The sequence below is a fragment of the Fusarium oxysporum genome, genomic scaffold (assembly GCF_000149955.1).
Source record: "Fusarium oxysporum f. sp. lycopersici 4287 supercont2.44 genomic scaffold, whole genome shotgun sequence".
NCBI classification, from domain to species: Eukaryota; Fungi; Ascomycota; class Sordariomycetes; order Hypocreales; family Nectriaceae; genus Fusarium; species Fusarium oxysporum.
Window position 1 is genome coordinate 42,026 of NW_017264848.1, and position 22,006 is coordinate 64,031.

A 22,006-nucleotide genomic window follows, 5' to 3' on the forward strand; every position below is an offset into this window, starting at 1 on the left:
GAGGTGGCACTGTGATTTGTTGTTGCGCCCAAATATTGCGATATCACCTCGATCCAGTACGATATAGCACCAACCTCTCGCAAGTCTGGGTCTTGCATCTCGGACAAATACGGCTCCTGCTGTGTCCAGTCGAGTATCCCGGACTGATCTTCTATCATCAAATCCTCACTACAATACTGCTCTCGTGCGGTCAGAAATCGTCGGGCACATTCCACGACTATGACACCGCATGTCCAGCCATTTACTTGTCGAGTGATCGGCACATCGCAAATGGATGCGGGCGCAGAGTCCGGAAGTACCGAGTCGTGGATGTCTCGGAGCGCAGAATAGTAGCAGTCATCACGACTTCCAAGTGAATCGCAGAATAAGAAATGCGGCCGTGCTGGCTGATAGATGGCGAGTGACCAGTGACCGACCCCCTCCTCGATACCTGGACGAAAGATCGACAGTATTGTGGCGTCATGCCGTCTTATATCTTCGATCTCGGCCTGGCTCAGCTGGATAGAGTTGTTCTGAGGCTCACCAAGATGAATGGCGCGTGCGAGCGTTGTGACGTCCCGCCGGCCGCTCAGCTCAATGGCCAGCCGCATACCGCAGAGAACGTCATCGGTGGTAAGGTAGTCTTCCCGTTCCAGCCGACGGCGGAGGTTCCACGAGTAGAGCCCATGATAGATCCATTCTACTCCAAACCCTCTTGGTGATGAATTAGAGGATGGCGATGTGGCACTAGAACGATCGACAAAGCCCGAGTGTTCCCGCGTGAACCTTTGCACGCCCGTGGCTGACGGTAGAAGAAATCCGTTGCAGTCATAAGCTTGTGAAGTTACTCCATTGGAAGAGTTGTCTGAGGAGCGAGTACAAGGCCGCCGTACCCAATCATCTAACATGCTTGTATTTCGTAACTGCGATGACGGCGTTGCAGATGCTGTCGCATGGCTTCGTCCCTGGGCTTCATCAGATCTACGTGATAACCGAGCAGAGCCTTGAGATTGTGGAGTCGAGGATCTCGCATCGCCCTGCAAAAACGCTGAGCCGGAAGCTACTAGTGATTCGATCGTATCTGGTAAGTCGCGTCAGTACCTCTATCAAGATAGAGCCACGCCTGATCTATAGGTTCACAAACTTCCTGCCAGACCATCGCCACTATCCCTCCTTATTGCCTCACTGTCTGGCGGCGTCGTGATGAGCAACTGCTGGACCTTGTCAACTAAATCCTGCAGCTCTTCGTCTCGAGCTTCGAGTTGCGGAGAATTGGCTTCGCCCCTGTCAATGACCGCGTCGTAGCCATCTCCTGTATTGTCTTGTCGTTGTGATATAAGCTCGAGTTGTATTTGGGAGTCCTCGAATAACGGATTGTAGTTATCTTCGGGTGTATCATCTAAACTCGACCGTGCGGCCCGTGAATTCTCGTGATGGTTCCAGACAGGTGGATTCCACGACGTTGATGCCGCTGTTGGGTCCGTGTCCGCCTCACCCGCACAAGTGGGCTCGGCTACTACATCTTGCTCTAAAGGTGTTGGTATGTTAAGATGCGGCTCTAGGTGGAGGCCAATAACGGGGTTCGTAGTCGATGGTAGAGCAGGTGGATGGGGTTGGTAATGATACACAAACTCCGCATTCTGCGATCCAACGGCGACGCGGTGGGAATCAACAGATTGTCCGTGTTGTCGTTGGTAGTATCGTTGTGATCGCGCGCGTTGCGAGGCGAGCCGCTCCTCTTCCGTTTGTGGCACTTTCCTCGGGGGGCGGCCTCGGCGTTTTGGAGCGGGTTGGGACATCGTCTTTCATATAACTTGGCCGAAATGGTTGTTCCCGTAGGTCTTCGCGCGTTTTCCGAGTAATCGGTGACGCGACGCAATTGTTGCTTGCCGTCCCCTGCAGCAGCTGCTGTAGCCTGCATGGCAATCAAACCTTATTTTCTTTTTCGACGGTTACAGGTTCCATGAGTTACCAGTGTCACAGTGTAAACTGGTCTGCGTAGGCCAAGTGGTAAGAAACGGTTTCTTGCAACATCAATTTGCTCAAAGACCTTATAAGTAAGAAGGGAAAACTGAGAGCAAAACATCGTTTGTTAGTGGTTATCTGGTTTTCGAGTCCGCTGCATATGTGATGATGCTGTTGTAAGGAAAAAGTGTATAGTGCGCATCTCTCGTGACTGATATTATTTGGGTATGATCGTGCATTTATTATATAGCATACTGATCGTGTGTATTAATATGTCGTGGAGTTGGTATGCTGAATTATCAGACCGTTGCATCAAGAATCATGATGGTTGTAAAGCTATCTATTCTAGTGGTTCGCTCTTCGCGCTAAACCTAATTGAATTAAATGTGAGCCAAGACTTCTGGGTGGAGGAGCATCACGACCATCAACCTCATTTTCCATCATTATATTTTAAAACTTCATAAGTAATTCCAGAAAATAGCTATGAAGTCAGGGAAACTTTTAATTAGCTTGAAATGGTCTACTTAAGATCATGGGCATAAGATATTACTATATCTGGAGAAAAGTGTACCCTGAACTCACGAACTCGTTGGCTAACTCTTACCCCCATCTTCATGAGTAACCCTAACCCCTGATGATTAACAATCACGTCTTTATTTTATGGGCACAGTCTCACAGAAGGCCAATATGTCCAAGTTCTCAAGGTATATCGCGCCAAACATACTGCGGTTGTCGGCTAAAGTGGCAAATGGAAACCTGGCAACGAGACAATGAGCTGAGTAAGGTGGCTGTACCTGGGGTTGCCAGCGACATTCGATTTGAGACTTCTCTGGCTCCCTCCGTATTAATATGCTTATGAAAAACTCCTGCATAGTTGTAACCACAGGCGATATAACTTTGACACATGAACATCCTAACTACTTTCTCTGCAGCTAATCGCCAAGCTGTTGTTTATATTGCGCAGTAGTGCTGGGTGAAAATATATTTTATGAAACTTGGTTTTTTTTTTTTTTTATTGAGATGAGAGTTCTTCTCAGGTTTACATCTCCAAACGATTCATCTAGGACTTTAAACTCTAAATCTAGGACTTTCAGACTGTTAGTCTGAATCCTGAAGCGAAGGGGGATCCCCGGATTTTCCAACACGCGAGGAACTCCAATAAGGCAGGGGGCTCGGGGAGCGGCAGCCGAAGTGCTAGCAATGTGATATTATGGAAAACGTCTACCAATACCGGCATCAGGCTATCAGTACTGGCGTTGTTTGTACGTTGGATTTCCCATGATAGGCTGCCATTAACCAGCAGATCAAACTGTCATGGGACTGCATCCTACTTGAAACAGCCATCTGACTGCACCACCACGCCATCAACCCAACGAGTGCAGCAGCTGTCGGCTTCGGAGTTAGGTTTCGGGTCTTGCAGAAGGCCGTAACAGGTTCGATAAAATTCGGGGCCTGAGATTGCCACATCGGTCTTTTCACACTAGAATATCCAATAAGTTGCCGCACCTAATTGATGACCGACGATATCATACCCATATATCCCCCTTTTCTTCAGAAATGGCTGTAGTAAGTCAGCAAGTGCCACTCGTATAAACATAATAAGAATCTCTTACATATCGCGCGGTGTTTACCACTGCCACAGGCCTTGATCGTGGCACAGTCATTGGGGGTTCCCGTCTCAGGGTATTTCATACATCGGCACCGATCCCAGTCTTCTGCCGAGGCAGTAGTTAAGTACCTAAAAGCTTAATTAGAAATCGAGCAAATGGGGTTCGAATCTACTCTTTACAGCAAAACCATTGCAAGCGCGGGATTCATGGTTGGTAACACGAGAAGTTAGGGTATTGAAGTTCAGGCGTTGCGGAGACAACTAATGAGTCTTTCCGATATTTTCTGAATTGGGTCGTATCTACCGTCTAACCAACGGACCAGACGTGCGGCAAGGAGAAGTGTTTCTCTTTGTGAGGTAAAATATGTTCGTCGCTTAGGATTAAAACTTCACTTCCGGCGATAGAGTAATAGTTGGGCAGAACGCAGGTTTCTCTTCCTTTAAGTACTTAAAGCACATTGATAATCCATATATTATTAATAACCCTGTTATAGTATACCGTGTGGTGCAATAAGTTTGAGGATCTTTGAAGGTCGTGTTCATCTGCCGATTTGATTTATCTGCCGGTCTTGTGTACTAGTATTTAGGTTAAAGCGGCAGAACTACCTTTTACTTGTATTCTTTTAGTGTTTCGGCATATAGTTTAAGCTTTCATTCATATTACAGTGGGGTGCAATAAGTTTGAGGATCTTTGAAGGTACCGAAGCAGCCGGTCTAGCCGGATTAGATCCTGTTCATCTGCCGATTTGATTTACAGTATGTTACAGGGTAATTATACTTTATACTCTACCCGTATCAAAAGAACAGCTTTTAGGAGAGATTTAAGCAGCGAAGTGCGCCATATAAGACTAAAGATGTATTTAATGATGGACTCTCCCTCTATTTCCTCGTTCCCACTCATTCTTTTGTACCGCACCAAGCGTCCGGGCTTACCTTCCCCTCAGTTCCACTTCCTAAGTAAGTCTTTACGTCCTTACTTATACCCTCTCAATACTATATACGGCAGCTATGCAACCCTTACGCATTCTTTTACTTTTCCCCCTAGCTGTCTCTGTGGCTGCTACGCCTATTGATAAGAGGTATGTCTGATTCTCATGAATACATCTGTCACACATTAATATATAAAGCCTCGACCAAGCCGCCACTATTGAAGAAACTGTTCATCAACCTCATTCTCATGACGAGAGAGCCCTTGTCGAACGGTAGGTAATTTAGTATAGATTTGACGTTGCTTCTAATGTAAATCACAGCGACACCAGTGGCATTTTACTCGCCTGCATAACAGGTGCCGGTTCGGCGTTTCAGGCATATGCAGGATGCTATCTCACTGCATTTCGTAATGACCCGCGCACTCTTACGTTGAGGATGGACAAAACTAGGGGTGAACGGATATCGAACGTGCTTGTTATTTTGAGCGGGGGAGCGCTCTCACATGCGGTGGAGGAGGTAGTCCAAATCGCGCCGGGTGCGGTGAGGAACTTAGCTACTTTAGGTGCATCGACTGTCCAGTTTCTACACAATTTCCGCTAGCTAGTGTTGTGTGTTGTGTGGATTAGGCCCGATGGGGATAAGGAGCAAGCAGGTGCGGCATTATATGGGTGGGTTCCCAATAGTCAGCGGCAGTAGTTAGCAGCAAAGTATAACTTCATATAACTATTGCCTTTGAGGAATCAAACTTACGCATATTGTTGTCGTATTAATTTCCAGTGGAAGCTTAATAGTCTCGGGACTTGTTCTTGTTTAAGATTAATTGGCAGAAATAATCGTCGTGCCCAAGTGGTGATTATCCCACATAGGATCCGACTACCTACTCTCTCGCCTTCGTAAGTCAACCAATCGGAATATTGTGAAACAGATTAGCAAGGTAAACAATTAATGCCGTGAGCGGGGGCCGGAGTAAAGGTCCTGCCTGACGCGAGGCCTAGGCAAAGCAACCAAACATTTCGGGCGCCGTGCCACTTCAGGGCTCTTCTCAAGTTCCCGATTGCAGCAGTCAGCTGAGACCAATTGAGTGGCCTCTTCTGCTGTGCGACCCCGTATTTTGAATGCAGATGACTTTTGTGTCTCTAATTGGCAATATCTGACAATAAGCTCGGCTCACCCTCGTCATGCTCGGTCGTCAGCATGAAATGTTTGTGATTTGATTTGTACAACTTTTGCTTGGCTCATTTGTGCAACGAACTTACCTTATACCTCCTTATCCTCCCTTTAATCTGGTTGGCACTTTTCAGTAATTCCTATAATGATCGCTATGCCAAGCCTAATACATATAACCCTCTGTATACCTAGCACTGATATATCTCTCGGAAAAGCTCGGTTAAAAGTAACTTTAGTACTTACGACGTTGTTCAGGTAATAAAATATCAGTCACCAAATAGTGATCACTTAGTAATTATTGAAAAGCGCCGACCCTGATTCATGCCATATTGTGTTGTGTAATGTAAGCACTAAATACAGTAAGGCTCCTAGACTCCGATAGACTGATAGGCATACAGTCGCTGCATACCAATACTACATCGGCCTGAGCCGAAAGAGATAATTATCAGGCGTAAAGTCCAGAATAGCTAGGTCTGTGACATTCTACAACCCTAGCGCTACATCAAGAGCCAAATTACTATACTTTCGCCTGGGCATAAGTGGTTATCCTCAAGCTATCCTTGATATGATGTTGGGGCTAGCAATACGTTAGATTAGTTGAAATTTCTGTACTTGGGGACTTGATAATACGATAGCTCTATTCTAGCATACATACAGACATACATGGATACAGGTTCGAACGCTAATTACACTGATAGTGGTCTCGTTCTCAATGAATCTCTCCTAAATCAGAATTGTAGACCTTTATAACGACGAGGTGGCATGCAAGCTCACATAAGGAGCCCACATATCCTAAATCATAGGAAGGCGAGCTCCAACATCGTTACAGAAAATTGGTTAGGCCTCAACAGCAGTGGTGACTAAGCTTAAGTGGCGATGAAACCGATGAATATGGCGCATAGAACAGCGGCAGCTGCGCCGACGCTTCGCTGGACGTCTAGACTAGCCGCACTATTGTCTCTGTCGCGCCCCCCGTCGCCAGGTTCATTTATATGTGTCACAACCTCACTCATAGCGCTCAAGACTCGAGACTTTACTTCATCAAGCTTCCCCGAGATCAAGGTTTCTGTTCCATCAAAAGCCGTGCCTATGGTTGACGCTTTATCCTTGATAAGCGTTTCGCCACGGTCCAGGAGGCTGCTGCCTTTCTCATTCGCTTTATCCACAAGCTCTCGAGGTCACGTTCAAGGTGGACTTTAGGCGGTGCAGTGAGCGTGGGGCTAATCGAATCTAGAGTAACGGGGGGTTTATCAAACGACCCTTGGTTACTACTGAGGCTGATTAGAACATGCCAGACAGGATATGAGAGGCAAACACTGACGTCTGATGACAGTGATCGGAATGGTCTGGTATGAGTTGGTATTGGTATGGTAAATACCGCCAAGACTTGGTATGGTTTGGAGAAATCTCAATACCATGGTATTTGTTTGTTTGTTTATTTATTTTTCGTCTGGGTGGCTGTAACGAAGCCAGATCTCCTACTGGAGCAAAAGACGTGCTGAGCTAGCTAGGTACAGGGAAACCCCGCTTCCTTCACCATCCAGCATACCAATGGCACAAAAGGTGCTGTATTTCTCAAGCCCGTCACCCGTCAGCGGGTTCGGGGGCAATCTATTGTCGAACTTTTTCCACCGACCAGAATTCTCTCGCGCGTCACTACATCTGCTGACGCAGTCCACAATCTCCAGTAACCAAGTTGTAGCTCGTAGTCGACTGTCGCGGCGGCAGGGAAGAACCTCGGAATTTGGGGTCCATGACGATTTATGAATAGAAGTGCAGGGTGATTGACTGTAGATTTGCTAGCAAGGCGCTCTCGCGACGCGTGCCCATCGGTCAGCATTCCACTCCAAGAACGCCGTCTTTGCCAACCAAATATCCTCTGAAAAGCTTTTGACTTGGCTGACTTCGCCTGCTTGAATCGCCAGTCACCTTCTTGGCATCCATCATCGTCTCCGACTTCCACGCTCGCTTGTTTGGCACCAGCTGCGCCAACGGACGCCGAGGCGGCTTGAGGAGCAAAGCCCGTTCAAAGTCGATCACCATAACCCTGTTTGTCTCAGGATTGAATAACATGTTTGCAAGTCGCACATCTTTGTGGACCACGCCCTCTCGATGCATGGCTCTCAACGACCGAATGGCCTCGTCTTCGAGCGGCCTGTCCGTGTCGCCAATTCTCTGTGCTCTGTCGATGCTGCAGCCTCCCCAGGACAGAAATGTCATGTGCACTACGTAGGCCCGGTGGTCATAGTAGTAAGTCTTGTTCATCGATCCAAGGTCAATGGCACCCAGGAAAACAGGCACGTGGACGCCTTGGATTGGTTTGAGACGCTCGTAGACAGCAGCCTCGTGCTCGAGATCTTTGATGAAAGCCCGCACCGTGCCCTTGCTGACAAAGGTGTAGCCATGCGCAAGTAGGGTCACTTGGAAAACCACACCCCGCGCACCACCCTCCCCCAGTGGCCTGATCCCGTCGTCGAGCGACTGTTTCAGCTGCTTCCAGAGTAGGCGAAGCCACTCCTTGTGATCGACAGGATGACGTGCGCGGGCGGCGGGAGCACAGCTCTTGCCGTGAAGTGCCACGTTCGGGCACTTTGGGTCGAGAAAACCACCCTTGACCATCCCGACAAGACATTTCTGCGTACAGTACTGCCGACCCTGCTCGCCGCCTCCTCCTCCGCGCGGCCGTAACGCCAGTAACGCTAGTCGCTGGCTCCGCCTAGTTCCTTGTCTTGTGTTTCGTCCGCTTGGCGTAGGCGTGTCCGGTGGCCTGGGCGCCGACTCGTCATCAGATGGTTCCTGCCTGTCGTCCTTCCTCAACGACCCCTCGCCAGCCTGGCACGCGGCTGTTCGACGTGTCCTCTTGCGAAGCAAGGCCGGCGACCGATTGACATCCTTGTAGGTGGTAGGTTCATGGCCAGGTGAGTAGTCTGATGACGCCGATCGTTCATTTTCTGGGATAGAACGCAATGTCGATTCGAAGTCCTCAGCCCACGTCTTCAAGTTCTTCATGGCTTTTAGACGTTCCTCCTGCCTATTCCCCCGTCGTTCTCCAGGCGAACCGAGAGCCATAAGGGTGAACGCCAGATATTGACCGACAGCCGTGCATATATGGACGTTGTTTGGATGTGCCGACACCTCCGGACCAGGCTCTGCTAGGTGATAGTACAGCGTCTCAGGTTCGTCCAAGTCAACCTTGAGAAACACGATGGCCTCGCCAGTAGTAAGAAGACCATACCGGTATGTTCCTGGAGGGTGTGGGTGTTTTCCGGCTCGGCACGCTCGTGCGAACTCGGGCCTATTTGAGATGTTTGTCAGCAGGGTTTTTATAACCTCAGGGGAGACGGTTGATTCTATGGCTTACAGCTGCACTGGTGGTTAAAGAATTTTCGGAGCACACGATCATAAACGCCGCTTTGTGCACGTAAGAAATCAGGACCGCCAGCCGTATCCTGGTTGGAAATCGCCTGGAGGAAATCGCTAAGGATCAAATCCTCGGGCTCATCCGAGGGTAATCCAGATAGATCCGACCACACAGATGAGTTCGACCTCGACAAAAGAAGGCTACCTCTCGATTGGGATGATGATGAGGAGCTATGGTGTCGACTAGAGCTAGGTGATGTTAACGATGGTGTCATCGGTTGTGATGCGGCATCATCCTCCAATACGGAGGCCTCGGACCTGTTATCCTCTTCGTCTTCTGTTAAGAGATTAACATTAGACAGGGCTGAAGATGACAAGGGTAGGACGCTTGTTTCGATATCAAACTCCGGCTCAGACTCAGGTGCCGGCACCGACGAGGGTCTGGGCTCGTTGTCCGGTATATCAGCAGGCAGGGACAAGGACGGTGTCGCATCGTCTCGAAGGCTCAAAGCAGAGAGCTCATGAGTGAATGGTAGATCTTGACATTCTGTAGCTTCTTGGAAGATTTGTTGTAATCTTGTAGCATGCCGTCGATCGCGGTATCGTTGGACACGGAGACGTGTCTGCGAGCAGGGTGATACGATATGGTCTACCTCGTAACGGCTGACGGGCGTCGCAGCTATTTGTTCACTTTGCAAAGGTGTCCTAGAGTCTGGGGTTTCCGCTGCAGAGGTCTCTTCATCCTCGTTAGTTTCGGCTGCTTCCCGGTAGCCTATGTTTGCAGAGTATGGCGTCGCAACACAGATTGTATCGGCAGGTATTTGTTCGCTAATCGGTCGCACGGGTGCTCGCAGTCGCGCGGTTGTATCCGGTCTGTGAAATGCCCCATCCGCTAAGATGATTGATTCGTCAATCGTCAAGGGCGGTTCACTAGCGAGACGTGGGCTTCGGCGACGCGAGCGAGTGGCGTGCAACGGCGGCTGTCTGTCAATTGGGAGTGGGTCGGTTCGGCTAGACGGCTGGCCATCATTACCTATCGATAATTATAAGTAAAGTCACGTAGAGTACGGATGGAAAGATGGAGAGACATGCTTGAAACAACTGGATCCTCCAGGATTGTTTCCGGGAACGATTGGCTGACTATATGGGTCTCGGCATCTTCTATCTGTTTAGCCTGGCGGGCTACCAGACGCTGCTGTCGCTCTCGTTCTCGCCTACGAGCGGCCTTTTCTGCCTTTTGGCCTTCTGTTAATGGACGACGACCCATTCTAGCGCGCGTTGACAGAGTTGTCTTTGTGGAACAAGGAGAGAAATAACGAATAATAGAATGCTCTACTTGATGTGTTTGTTTACTTGTTTACTTGTTTATTTACTTGAACCTCACGTCTATATGCAACAGCAGGGCCTACTTTCGAGTTCACGCTTTCTTTGCTTTTTCCTATGTGACGTTGCTGATCTACACAGTATAATGAGTGCTGATAGGAAGTTTGAGATTAAGAGGGTAGAAACTAGCAGGGGTGTAGCGTTTGAGAAAACAACCAGCTGAAAATTTACGGTACATGGACGAACCTAGGGTAGACATGGTCGTAAATAATTCTAAATGTCTATAACAAATACAAATAAAAAATCAGCGATGATTTTAGGATAAATTAATATGACTACTGATACTTATAACGTTATACTTTGTTTGATGTCCTTTCTTGTTGGGGGGGGTTTTTCTTTTATCCTTCCTTGGCTTGATAAGCTAAGTGATTTCTTTAATAAAATAAGATATTTGTCGATATTGTTTTTCATATTCCACTGTCAAACATCGAAATCATAATGATATGAAGTAAAACGAGATACCTGACGCTCGATTTATGCCATGGCCGAGGGCTGAGAGATATTGAACGATGAATTCTTCAGTCCTGCAAATATCGTGACTTTCCTGTAGGAGTTTTGATTGATCACGAGTCACCTTGAGCGCCAAGCTAGCAGGCAGAGGAAATTAGGGAAAACGTCTTGACTCGTGTATTAAATAAGGAAAGGAGTGACTCTAATGAACCTTGATGCGTAGTCGTAATTTTTGTACGGTCATTGTATATTGTATGGCATCTCCAGACTCGTTATTCTTAGACTGGATGCGACTTTACTCCCAACCCTAGCATCCTGGTCAATTTATCGGCAGGGTTGGGTAGAGTGGGGTCTGTACGTTCAGTTATTCGATATTCTATTGGTTCGGTGGGTCGACCGTTCAGTTAAACGCAATACCATTGGTCTTCGGTATCAGTCACTAAAAAATGTAGGATAGACGTACTGACAAAGGATAACACGATTTAGACATTATAATACCTGGCTGATGCGAGGTACCATGGTTTCATTGGGCTATATAGAGTAATATTTATTGGGCCTTTATTTAAACTGACATTATATGGTCGCCATCGGTGTAAGGATCGAAGGAAGCTAGATTCTAGCTGGTATCTTTTCTGTGTCTTCTAGGACCTTTACAAATAGTGAATCTAGTTGAAGAACAGTGCGATGATTCTCAACGCTAAGTGCTGTATAGACAATTGTCGAGAACAAATGGAAAAAAATCGGGCATCGAGAAGAGCAATTGTTGAGAGTATTGAGTACTGACACAGGTGCTCGAAGTAAGGTTAGCTGAGAGTGGATAGTGGAGACATACGTTCAGTTATTCTTGATAGGATTGGCCGCAATGGCAAGCCACTTGCAGGGTTGTAACGGTACGTACCGAGCAACGTTTGGGTCTAGAGTTAGAAAACCTCTGAGAATGGGAAGGAAAGTACGAAGAAATGCGCAACACGGATCTAAAATGTCTAAAACGAGTGATAGTGGTTGAATTACATTCTGGGCTATCGTTGGACATGACTTACACATCATCTTTCGCAGTGGCGGATTTGTTGTGGATTTTTATCTGTGGTATTGACCTGCGACTGAAATCTCACTGACATTCATGACCATCTCAACCCTGCCCTTACTTACAACACTGATGCTGTGGCCTGCATGGCAATTAAACCTTATTATTTTCTTTTTTTTTTTTTTCGGCAGTTACAGGTTTATGGGTTGCCAGTATCACAGTGTGCACTGGTCCGCATAGGCCAAGAGGTAAAAAAAAAAAACAGTTTCTTGCAACATCAATTAGCTTAAAGGCCTTATAGATAAGAAGCAAGAAATAACTAAAAGCAAGATACTTATTAGTGGTTTTTGAGTCTACTGCATATGTAATGATGTTATTGTAAGGAAAAAGTTTACAGTTGGCGTCTCTCGTGAGTGGTATTATGATCGTGCATTTACTATATAGTATACTGATCGTATGTATTGATATGCCATGGAGCTGGTATGCTGAATTATCAGATTCGTTGCATCACGAATTATGTTAGTAAAGCTATCTATGTCGTTCAAGATTGAAAGGTAGATTCCAGTGGTTGGCTTTTCGCGCTAAACCCAATTGAATTAAATGTGAGCCAAGACTTCCAGGCCGATCCCGCGCTATACCTAATTGAATTAAATGTGAGCCAAGACTTCTAGGTGGAGCATCACGACCATCAACCTCATTTCCATCATTACATTTTAAAACTCCATAAGTAATTCCAGAAAATAGCTATTAAGTCTGGGAAACCTTTAATTAGCTTGAAATGGTCTATTTGAGATTGTGGGTATAAGATATTATTATATTTTGAGAAAAGTGTACCCTGAAACTCCCACGAACCTTTTTGGCTAGCGCTTAGTCCCTTATCTGTGGAGTAATTAGTTAAATCCTATGATAGGTTATATTGTTAGCAGATAGGCGTAGAGGCCATTCATCTGCTAAGGAAGTTGCCTTCGAAGTGTCACGTCTCTTAATGGTAACTTCAATGCGTGTTAGGCTTGATCAATTTAAAGAAGTTTTATTGAAAGCTGGTGAGATAAGTTCTATGTACTGCTAAAGGAGTGTATATATACTAGAGGTCTTCGTGAGGACCGATAGTGTGCTGGCGTCGGTCCCCTCAGGACCGATATTGTTTATGCATCGGTCTGTAGGACCGTTGAACGAGAGTCGTCGGTCCTTATCTTATCTTTGGACCGAAAGTATTGGAAGGTCGGTCCAATGTGAGGTGGTGGGTCCGTTCCTGTGATTGGAGAAAAATAATGAGGTACACGTGATGTAACCGCTAGGGTCGTAACACGATCTCTCCCCTCCGTTGGGTCTTGTCCTCAAGACCTGCATAACCGTCGTTTCTTCCATCCGTTGGTCGTGAGTCAAACCTAGTCTTGTTTTTTTATTTTCAATGCTGACAAAATGTCAGGTCGTGTTTCCAAAAGCAAACCTCATCCGAAAACGTTAGAGGCCGTCAAACTTTCTGAGTACATTGTCAGGTTTGGTGACGAGATCATGCCGTGTTCCCGTTGTTTCCGCAAGGGCCTTTCTTGTCAGGTCAAAGGCGATCAATCTCATCGGTGCCAGAATTGTACTGAGGCCAAGGTGGTGTGCGATGGTTCGGGTGTTGCTTCCTACTGTATGTTCCGGTTTTTTTTTTTTTTTGTTTTCTGTTTCTGATGTTGTTCTGACGTTCTTTTCTTCGAATAGTGGAAAAGAACATGAAAGCTCGCGTTAAGTTGGAGAAGGAGGAGAGCAAGCTGAAAAGGCTCTTGAAGCTGCTATGGCGAAATTGGCTCGTATTCGCAGTCAGAAGCGTTTGTTGAAGAAGAAGGGTGATGAGTTGTTTGCTCGTGGGATGCAATCCCAGGAGGAGTCTGGTGAGCTCCAGGACGAGTCCGTGGTGATTTCTAATGCTCAGTCCCTTGGGTGCCGTGGACATGATCGATTGGAATTCTATTTTGGGCGACGTTCCTTTTTTCGAGCCCGGTTGATGAAAAATCCTTCAGAAGTCGCTGGGCATTAACGAGGTGTTTTGGTGGTTCCCATGTATTTTCATTTTCTGGGTAGTTTTTCCATTTTATCAAGTATTCTCTTTGACCGTTTATTTTGCGGGTGTCCCTGATAGCCTCTGCTTCATAGACTTCTGGTCCTGAGATTTCTCGTGGTTCGTTGCCTGTTTTGACTTGTATTGTGTCCGCTGCTGATTCGAGTAATGAAACGTGAAAGATCGGATGGAGCCTAACTTTCGGTGGTAGGTCCAGTTTGTAGTTGTTTTCTGAGATTTTTTGTAGTACCTTGTAAGGTCCGATGAATTTGTAGTCCAATTTGTGACTTGGTCAGTCTGTTTTGATGTTTTTTGTGGCTAGGTAGACCATGTCTCCCTCCGAAAAGGTTGGTCCCTTTAACCGTTTTAGGTCGTAGTAGTTTTTCATGCGTTTTCTAACAAATTCGAGTTCTGTTTTCATTTCTTCGTGTAGGTTTTTGAGGTCATCACTTTTGAGTATGGCGGCTAGGTTAATTAATTTTTCTTGTTGTGTATCGTAATATGCATTCAGTGTAAATCTAAAATTGGCGTAGGCTGGTATAAGCTTCGTACTTTCGTTGTATGCGGTATTATAGGCGAGTTAGGCTATTAGTAGTTTCTCAACCTAATCGTTCTGTTCGTAGTTGATATAACACCGTAGGTATTGTTCAAGTACTTGATTTATTCGTTCGGTTTATCTATCGACTTGCAGTCGAAACGCTGTCGTAAGTCGGTGGTTTAGTCCAAGTCGTGCTATAAGTGATTGCCAAAATGTTACTGCGAATGTAGGTCCTCTATCCGAAAGGATTTCTGTAGGTAACCTATATACGCTAACAATGTATCGGTAAAAAACATAAGAAAGTTCTTCTGCATCTATTACTTCTCTGTAGGGTAGGTAGTAAGAGAACTTTGTAAGTCGGTTAACAATAACTATGATACTATCATAGAAGATTCCGGTTAAGGGTTCTTCTGACAAGGGTAGTTTGGTTATAAAGTCTATTATAATCAAATCCCAAGGTCGTTGTGCTACTAGCAAGGGTTGTAGTTGTCTATAAGGTTTGTGTCTTTGCGCTTTTGTTTTTGCACATAAATCGCATTGTTTTATAACCTTTTTAACTTGTCCCTTTTTGAAATGGCGGTAGCCTAGTTCTTAAAGTCGTTTCATTGTTTTCGTGACTCCTTGGTGTCTATGTAATAGGTGTGCATGGATTTCATAGATGAATTCTTGTTCTACTCTTTCTTGCTTATCTTAGTCTGTGAGGGATTGTATTAGGTATCTCCATCCCTGTGGTTTTTTCTTGCAGATTGGGCATTTGTCTATAATTTGTCTGATTCGTTCGTCTCTTCCTGATCCGAAATACCAGGAAAGATGGCTTGCGCTGGCTTCTTCGGGTTTCTTGTGCATATCTCGATGGTGTTCTTTCAATTATTGCATGGAGATATATTTCTTGAATCCGATGTAGCGTTGTTTTTCTTCTTCTGTTATTCCTTTGCGGGTTAAGGCGATGGTTTTGATAGGTTGTGTGAACTGATATTCTCCCTTAGAGTTGGTTTCCAAGAGTTGTTCCCTTGGTCTTGACAGTTCCAGTGTCAAAGTCTGGTCGTCGACTAATGGCGTCTGCGCGTCCATTGTCTGTTCCTTTACAGTGCGCTATGGTGAAGTCGAATTCACATAGGTATTCGGCGTAGCGTAATTGTCGTCGGTTTAGCTCTTGCGTCGTTGCAAAGTAAGCTATGTTTTTGTGATCGGTGAACACTTTCACTGGGTGTTTGCTTCCTCTGAGGTAGTGCCTGAATTCCTTAAAGCAGTTGACGATAGCTAGGAATTCTTTGTCATAGATGGGGTAGTTGAGTTCTGCTCCGTGCATCTTATGAGAGTAGAAAGCAATAGGGTGTAGTACACCGTTGTCGTCTCGTTGTCCTATTTGTCCTCCCAAGGCGAAGTCGGAAGCATCGGTCTCGAGTTCAACTTGCCGGTCGGGGTCAAACATAACAAGGACGGGTTCGCTTGTGATGGCTGATTTAAGCTTCTCGAAAGCTTCTTGTGCCTTGTCGTTCCATTGGAATTGTTTATCCTTTTTGGTGATTTCCGTGAGTGGGATAGCGGTTTTACTGAAGTCTTTGATGAATCGTCGGTAGTAGTTGGCGAATCCTAAGAAGGATTGGGTTTCTTTTACCGATGTTGGGACTTTCCATTCAGCGACTGCTGCTATCTTTCGTCTGTCCATCCTGATTTCGTTGTGCGAGATTTCATGTCCTAAGTACGTTACTTGAGACTGATGAAAGTGACTTTTGGTGGGTTCGACGAGCATGTTGGCGTCTTGCAGTGCTTTCAAAACCTTGTGGACGTGTTCTGTGTGCTCTTCTTCTGTGTCAGAGAAGATGAGGATATCGTCTAGGTAGCAGACTACAAAGATGTCAAGGTATTCTCGAAGTACGTTCGTGATCATGCGTTGGAATACTGCGGGTGCGTTGGTTAATCCAAAAGGCATAACCAAATACTCGAATAGTCCGTATTTTGTTCGGAAGGCTGTTTTCCATTCGTTGCCTTGTTGTTGTCTGTGGGTTAGACGGTCACGGTCAGTGCGAGGCGAGGCAGCGGCTACGCTGCTGTAAGTAGGCTTGGGGATGGTAGGTCCGGCACTGGAGAGCTCTCGTTTCCAGGAGTCAAGGAAGCTGTCGGCAAACTGTTGAGCGAAACGTCGTTGCGGTCCGGTAGTGAATTGTTGTGCGGCTTCTTCGAACTTGGCGCAGAAGGCCTGGAATACCATAAGTTTGGCATTGTACTCCTCTACGCGTTCGCGCGCGAGATCATTGGCTGATTTAATGATAGAGACTGGTTGCTGTTCAAAGGTCGATGAGGGGCTGGCGCGCTCAGCTCCTTCCGTAGCTGCAGCAATGGTAGAGGCATTAAGTGGTGAGGATGGTGTCTGAGCCATCCGCCTGGGACCGGGTGAAACACCAATGGTGCCGTTCACGGCCGCAGGGCTGTTCTGTAAGAGGGCTGCACGGGCTCCTCGGTTCAGATTGGCGGGAGTGTGGATCCCTAAATCGAAGGGGTCCGGAGCAGCGGGTGTTGTTTATCATTGACGCAGTCAGTGCTGGGTGAAAAATGTATTTTTTTATGAAACTTGGTTGTTTCTTACTGAGCTGAGAGTTATTCTCGGGTTTATATCTCTAGATAATTGTATCTAGGACTTTAAACTTTAAATCTAGGACTTTCAGACTAACAGTCTGAATCCTGAAGGGAAGGGGGATCCCCGGACTTTTCCAGACAGCGGGCGGGTTCGTCGTAGACGAAGCCATCCCCGCGGCTTGCGGCTGCGCAAAGCGCAAGTCGAGGCGTTTGTTGTGCACTTGTTAAGGATTTAGGCGTAGACAGGGCCACTTTCTTAACAGTTGTATGTCAAGAAAGTGTGATGACAAAGGAAGGTGTGGTAATAAATACTTGTATGTATGTATGTATGTGTATTTTTCGTCCGGGGGGCCGTAGGCCCCGAAAAGTCTCCTACTGGAGCACAGGACGTGCTGGGCTAAACTATCTAAAATCGCTGCCGTGCCGATCCTCGCTCAGGTCATCTGCAAGGCCTTTTGCGTCGGAGCCGTATACATGCTCGAGCTTTTTCTCTACTCATCCCCCCAAAAGGCACCTCTCTACCCGTAGCTTGCCCTACAGTAGTTGTCGGTGAAGCACGTCCCATTGGACATCAATACAATTGATCTTAGCAGAGCTTCCCTCCAGCAGCGTCTCCCATCTAGTTCATCCAGCATATCATCGGCACAAAGGCGCATTTACTTTCAAGAGGTCATCCCGTCAGCGGGATCTATTCCTCTCCAGCCTAGAATTCTCTTGCACAGATAGATCAAGTAGCTTTCCGTACCCTGAGGCAGGCTGTAGTGATGCAATTTCTTGTACACGTACGTACGTACGTACTGTATTTTAGCCGCTGTACGTACGTACAACCTTATTGTACGTACAAATATGTACCATACAAATGTCCCCCTTCCTTTTTAGGTAATACTGGGAACTTAGTAGGCTTCTCACGGTCCTCGTCTTCTGCCATTTTGGCCTCAAACCTCTGATTCCACCTCAGTGCCAACCCCCAATATATCACCCGTCGACTGTAATACACCCTCCCACTCAAAATCTCCACTGGTGGAGGCCATCACACCATCCATCCAGACCTTCTTGCCCTGCGCATTCACAAATAACTCGAGATATGAATCTTCGAGTTCTAGCCAGTCCTTCTCCTCAAGATCCGCCCAGCGCTTTTTATGGGCGTACTTCTGATCCTTAAGGCGATCTAATACGCGGTGGTTCATAAAAATGAAAGCCTGCATGTCAGCGTGCATGGGCGTAAGGCGATTTCGAGCTTTCGTGTGTATGAAATTAATAGCAGAGAAACTTCGTTCTGAGGGCACAGAGTTCGCAAGCGTGTTCATTACCTTCACGGCTACTCTAGCCAGAATCGAACCCTGGTTGAGGAGGCACTGCCACGCCATTGCTGGCTTGAAGCCATCATCGTATACAGCGCTGTGCTTATTAAACAAGCCGTCTGGGCCGCCTGTACGCATTCGGAAGTGTGTGAATTCGGAAAAGGCACGGTGATATTCGTCGTCGTTTTTCAGCTGTTTCTGCATATACTCTTGTACGCGCGCAAAGACGCTAGGCGGCAGTTTCGAATTTGGACCTGTTGTATCAGGCCGGAGGGCATCGGCGATCCAATGTATATCGTACGTCTGCTTATCGAGCCGGGCTTTGAATATAGCGTCAATGTCGTCCCACGGAATATCAGGAAACTGATCAGCCTCTCCCATCTCAGACCATTTGCTTTTGATTTGCAGCCAGCGATTTACAACGTGTGCGATTCCCGCCCCATCAGCCTCGGAAGCGTGTTGAAATTCGTTCACGGGTTTTAGCACAGCGATCGCAGCCTCCAGTTTTAGCCAGAAGCTGTTGTCTTTGATGATTCGAACCGCTTCGGGCAGGAGAACGGGGCAATCTTGAGATCGCAGCTCATCCCGTACGTCTTTTCGAATAGACCAGTCTCTGGCAGGGTCTCGAGAACGGAGGAGGGAGAAGAAAGAATTGTACTGAGAACCCCAGCGTGTAATTATGCTATTCGGAACGAGCGAGTTAGTATATCGATTTCTCAGTCACAGCTAACGATTTACCGTTACCTTCTGATCAGCGCGCGAGTTACTCCGTTCCACCTTGTGCGTTGGCACATTCTCAATCTTTGCAATTGTAATTTAGACCGTGAGAAGAACTTGAGAAGGGTGCTGACGTTATTACAGAGATCCTCAAAGAATGGAAGAAGAAGGATATCTTTAATTAGAAGCTGAAGGCCGTGAGAATCGCATAGAGAGAAGTTGATATGTGAGAGCTCTGGGAATCTCCCTAGCAAGCCGTGTACAGAGCGCATCGTGTTTTCGGTATCTGTACAGATAGAATTGATTCTGGAGAAGATCACCGCCGCACAGTTGCTGCATTTCTCCCCATATCAGCTTCACCCAATTCTCCGCTGTGTGCTGTTCGTCTCCCGTGTCAAACGTTTTCCAGTAGAAGGCTGGGCCGTCTGGTAGCTGTACCGAGATATTAACGATTCTGTGACCCGAGACATTATCTGAAGCGTCAAATATGATGTTGAGCCATTCTGAGCTGGTAATGCGTTTGAAAACCTCGTCATAGAGTTCCTGATAGAAGTCGGGAAGAATTCTCGTGATGGCGGCGCGGCTAGGAGGCTTCCAGCCAGGCTTAATGCGAGTGAAGAAATAACGCCAACGGCGGCTCTCGAAGAGGCTGAAGGGCCGACCACCGGCGATTACAGCAGCGGCGGCATCATAGGCATAACTGTGACTCTCGTCCTGCGAGATATGCTGAATTCCGACCTCGGTTATCTTCTTTTGTATGGCTTCTGAGTAGGAGGGAAGATAGCCAGCGTTATCTTGAGTTTGACGCTCTTGTCGCTGCTTGGCTTGCCATTTCTCACACGCAGCGAGATGCTCTTTCGGTCTCCCAACAGAGGTCGCTGCAAAATCTTTTTGGCAGTGACGGCATCTGTATCGCTTGCTTTTCTTGGAGTTAGAGCGGCCGAGGTCGATAAACTGTCGCCAAACGAAGGCAGCGTTAGCTTGGGTGGGCGCCATCTTTTTGGCGATACCTTCAATCAGGAGAGAATGGCAGAGTGTGTTGAGCTGCTCAGCCAACGGAGTTTTGTACAGCCCCCCGTATTTGTACAATAAATACTACGCCACCCCATGCACATTGGAGCGGCGATGGGGCGCATGGGGTAGCCTCAGCCGAAGGCCGTGTGTCCGCGGGCCGGGAAGCTATTACTACTACTACGTACTGATCCAGTGCCATGGCCATTCTTGGTATTATATATCATGTAAGGACTCCGTGTAAGAACCTGTCGTTTCCTAAGCTCCTGATCCCTCATCTTCATCTTCATGCCATCCGGGGGAGACCCGTAGACCAGGTGATTACGATCAAATGGCGCATCTAACATCAAACCCTCAAGCGTTTTTACACGAGAGACAGCCACGTAGCTTAAACCGGTCTGAAAGTCCCGGCAGGAGAGATCCGTCACGATCATATCTTCTGTGATGCTTTGTGACTTGTGCACGGTAATAGCGTAGCATACGATCAGGGGAAACTGCGTGCGAGCGCAGAGAGTGGCTCCGATGAGAAAGTCTCTCTCAACTGGGAGAATTGGGACAATCTTTTTGCCATCGGGGGTGGTCAGGAACACCGGTCCGTTGTACTTGTCAAACTCCATCATGATAACACAAGGAGGATCTTGGATGGGGTCAGCCCCGGGTGCCCAGCCGATGTCGTAAACCGTACCGCGAGCGCCGTTGCAGAGGCCAACGGGCTGCCAAAGGTTAGACGTCAGCATCAGACGAGCGCCAATGCATATAGGGATCTGCTTCGCAAGGTTGCCCGCCTTGTCATCAGGGGCAGCAGCCGCACCAGGGCCGACGTTCTTAGCTTTGACCTGGACGACTGGCCGGCCGAGGCGGTCGAGGTGATAGTGGTTATACTCGTTCACCCTATCTTTGGTAGCGTATACTCGCAGGGCGCTGGAAAACCTCGCGACCTCTCGATCGTCTAGTTTTGCCTGCACGCGGGTGGACAGGAGCTTCCAAGACTCCATAGATAGTTGGAGCAGCCGCAGTTCCCCGAGAGCTGTGCGAAACGCCTCCTGGTCGTCGCCGCGCTGCCTCTGAACAACCTTCAAGAATACTGATTTATCGAAGCGCCTATATGCGTTCCTGCCCTTGATCTCTACTCCCTGCACCTCTTTGTCGTAACAAAGCGGCTTCTGTAGCACAGGGGGAAGCTGGAAGAAGTCACCAACCAAGAGGATGTTCAGGCCGCCAAAGAACTCCTCATTCCTGTTCGGGAACGCCTCGCGGAGACGGTCATCGATCCACGATAGCTGACGCAGTCCTAGCATGCTCTTCTCATCGATGATGAGGTACTTGATATCCTTCAGCTTCTTCTGGAGCTGGGTCTTATCAACGGGAGATAGAGGCTTGAAGTCCTTATTGATTGGGAGGTGTAACAGGGAGTGCAAGGTAGTGCCCGATATCTGGTTTCCTGCGACGCCCGTTGGCGCAGCACGCCAAACAGGTGTCCCCCTCCCCCCTGTCGCGGATTGGAGGTGCGCGGAGAGCAGGTTAATGAGGTATGACTTGCCAGTGCCGCCTCCGCCATCCACATGGAGTAGCAACTGAGAGGGATCCTGGGTCAGGAAGTGGCCCATCACCGTATCGTATACTATGCGCTGCTCTGGATTTAGGGAATCGCGAGCCTCCAAGGGCTGATCATCCACATCAAGGTCAAGGGTGTTTTCCGCTTTGCGTTGCTTCCAGTAGTCGCTGTTGAGAATGCCATCATCGGCATACCGCCCAACACGAGGGGTCCAATCGTAATTGATGTCAATGTCTCGGCGGCCGAGGATGTCGATGTCCTCTTCCTCCAGTGGGCGGTCAGGTAGCATGCGGGCGAGTTCATGCCAGTCCTCCTCCGCGATGGGCTCCTCATGGATCTCAAGCTCAAATTCATCCTCCTCTGCCGTCAATTCATCTGTATCTGGTTCCCCAT

At 47.5% G+C, this 22,006-nt stretch overlaps 4 protein-coding genes across 4 annotated transcripts; 1 reads left to right on the top strand and 3 right to left on the bottom strand.

The window, feature by feature from the left end:
• Nucleotides 1-7,483: 7,483 nt before the first annotated feature.
• Nucleotides 7,484-10,277, bottom strand: FOXG_17285 (uncharacterized protein; the record flags this gene model as incomplete). Its single annotated transcript, XM_018397296.1, has 3 exons — nucleotides 7,484-8,945; nucleotides 9,020-10,043; nucleotides 10,079-10,277. The coding sequence occupies 3 exons, from the start codon at nucleotides 10,275-10,277 to the stop codon at nucleotides 7,484-7,486; spliced, it is 2,685 nt and encodes an 894-aa protein (XP_018258088.1).
• Nucleotides 10,278-13,289: 3,012 nt separating this feature from the next.
• FOXG_22730 (uncharacterized protein) lies at nucleotides 13,290-13,693 on the top strand (the record flags this gene model as incomplete). Its single annotated transcript, XM_018403142.1, has 2 exons — nucleotides 13,290-13,506; nucleotides 13,578-13,693. The coding sequence occupies 2 exons, from the start codon at nucleotides 13,290-13,292 to the stop codon at nucleotides 13,691-13,693; spliced, it is 333 nt and encodes a 110-aa protein (XP_018258089.1).
• Nucleotides 13,694-17,964: 4,271 nt separating this feature from the next.
• Nucleotides 17,965-18,711, bottom strand: FOXG_22731 (uncharacterized protein; the record flags this gene model as incomplete). The annotated part of the gene is made up of 1 exon (XM_018403143.1): nucleotides 17,965-18,711. The coding sequence occupies one exon, from the start codon at nucleotides 18,709-18,711 to the stop codon at nucleotides 17,965-17,967; it is 747 nt and encodes a 248-aa protein (XP_018258090.1).
• A 513-nt stretch (nucleotides 18,712-19,224) lies between these two features.
• FOXG_22732 (uncharacterized protein) lies at nucleotides 19,225-20,043 on the bottom strand (the record flags this gene model as incomplete). Its single annotated transcript, XM_018403144.1, has 1 exon — nucleotides 19,225-20,043. The coding sequence occupies one exon, from the start codon at nucleotides 20,041-20,043 to the stop codon at nucleotides 19,225-19,227; it is 819 nt and encodes a 272-aa protein (XP_018258091.1).
• Between the last annotated feature and the right edge of the window lie 1,963 nt (nucleotides 20,044-22,006).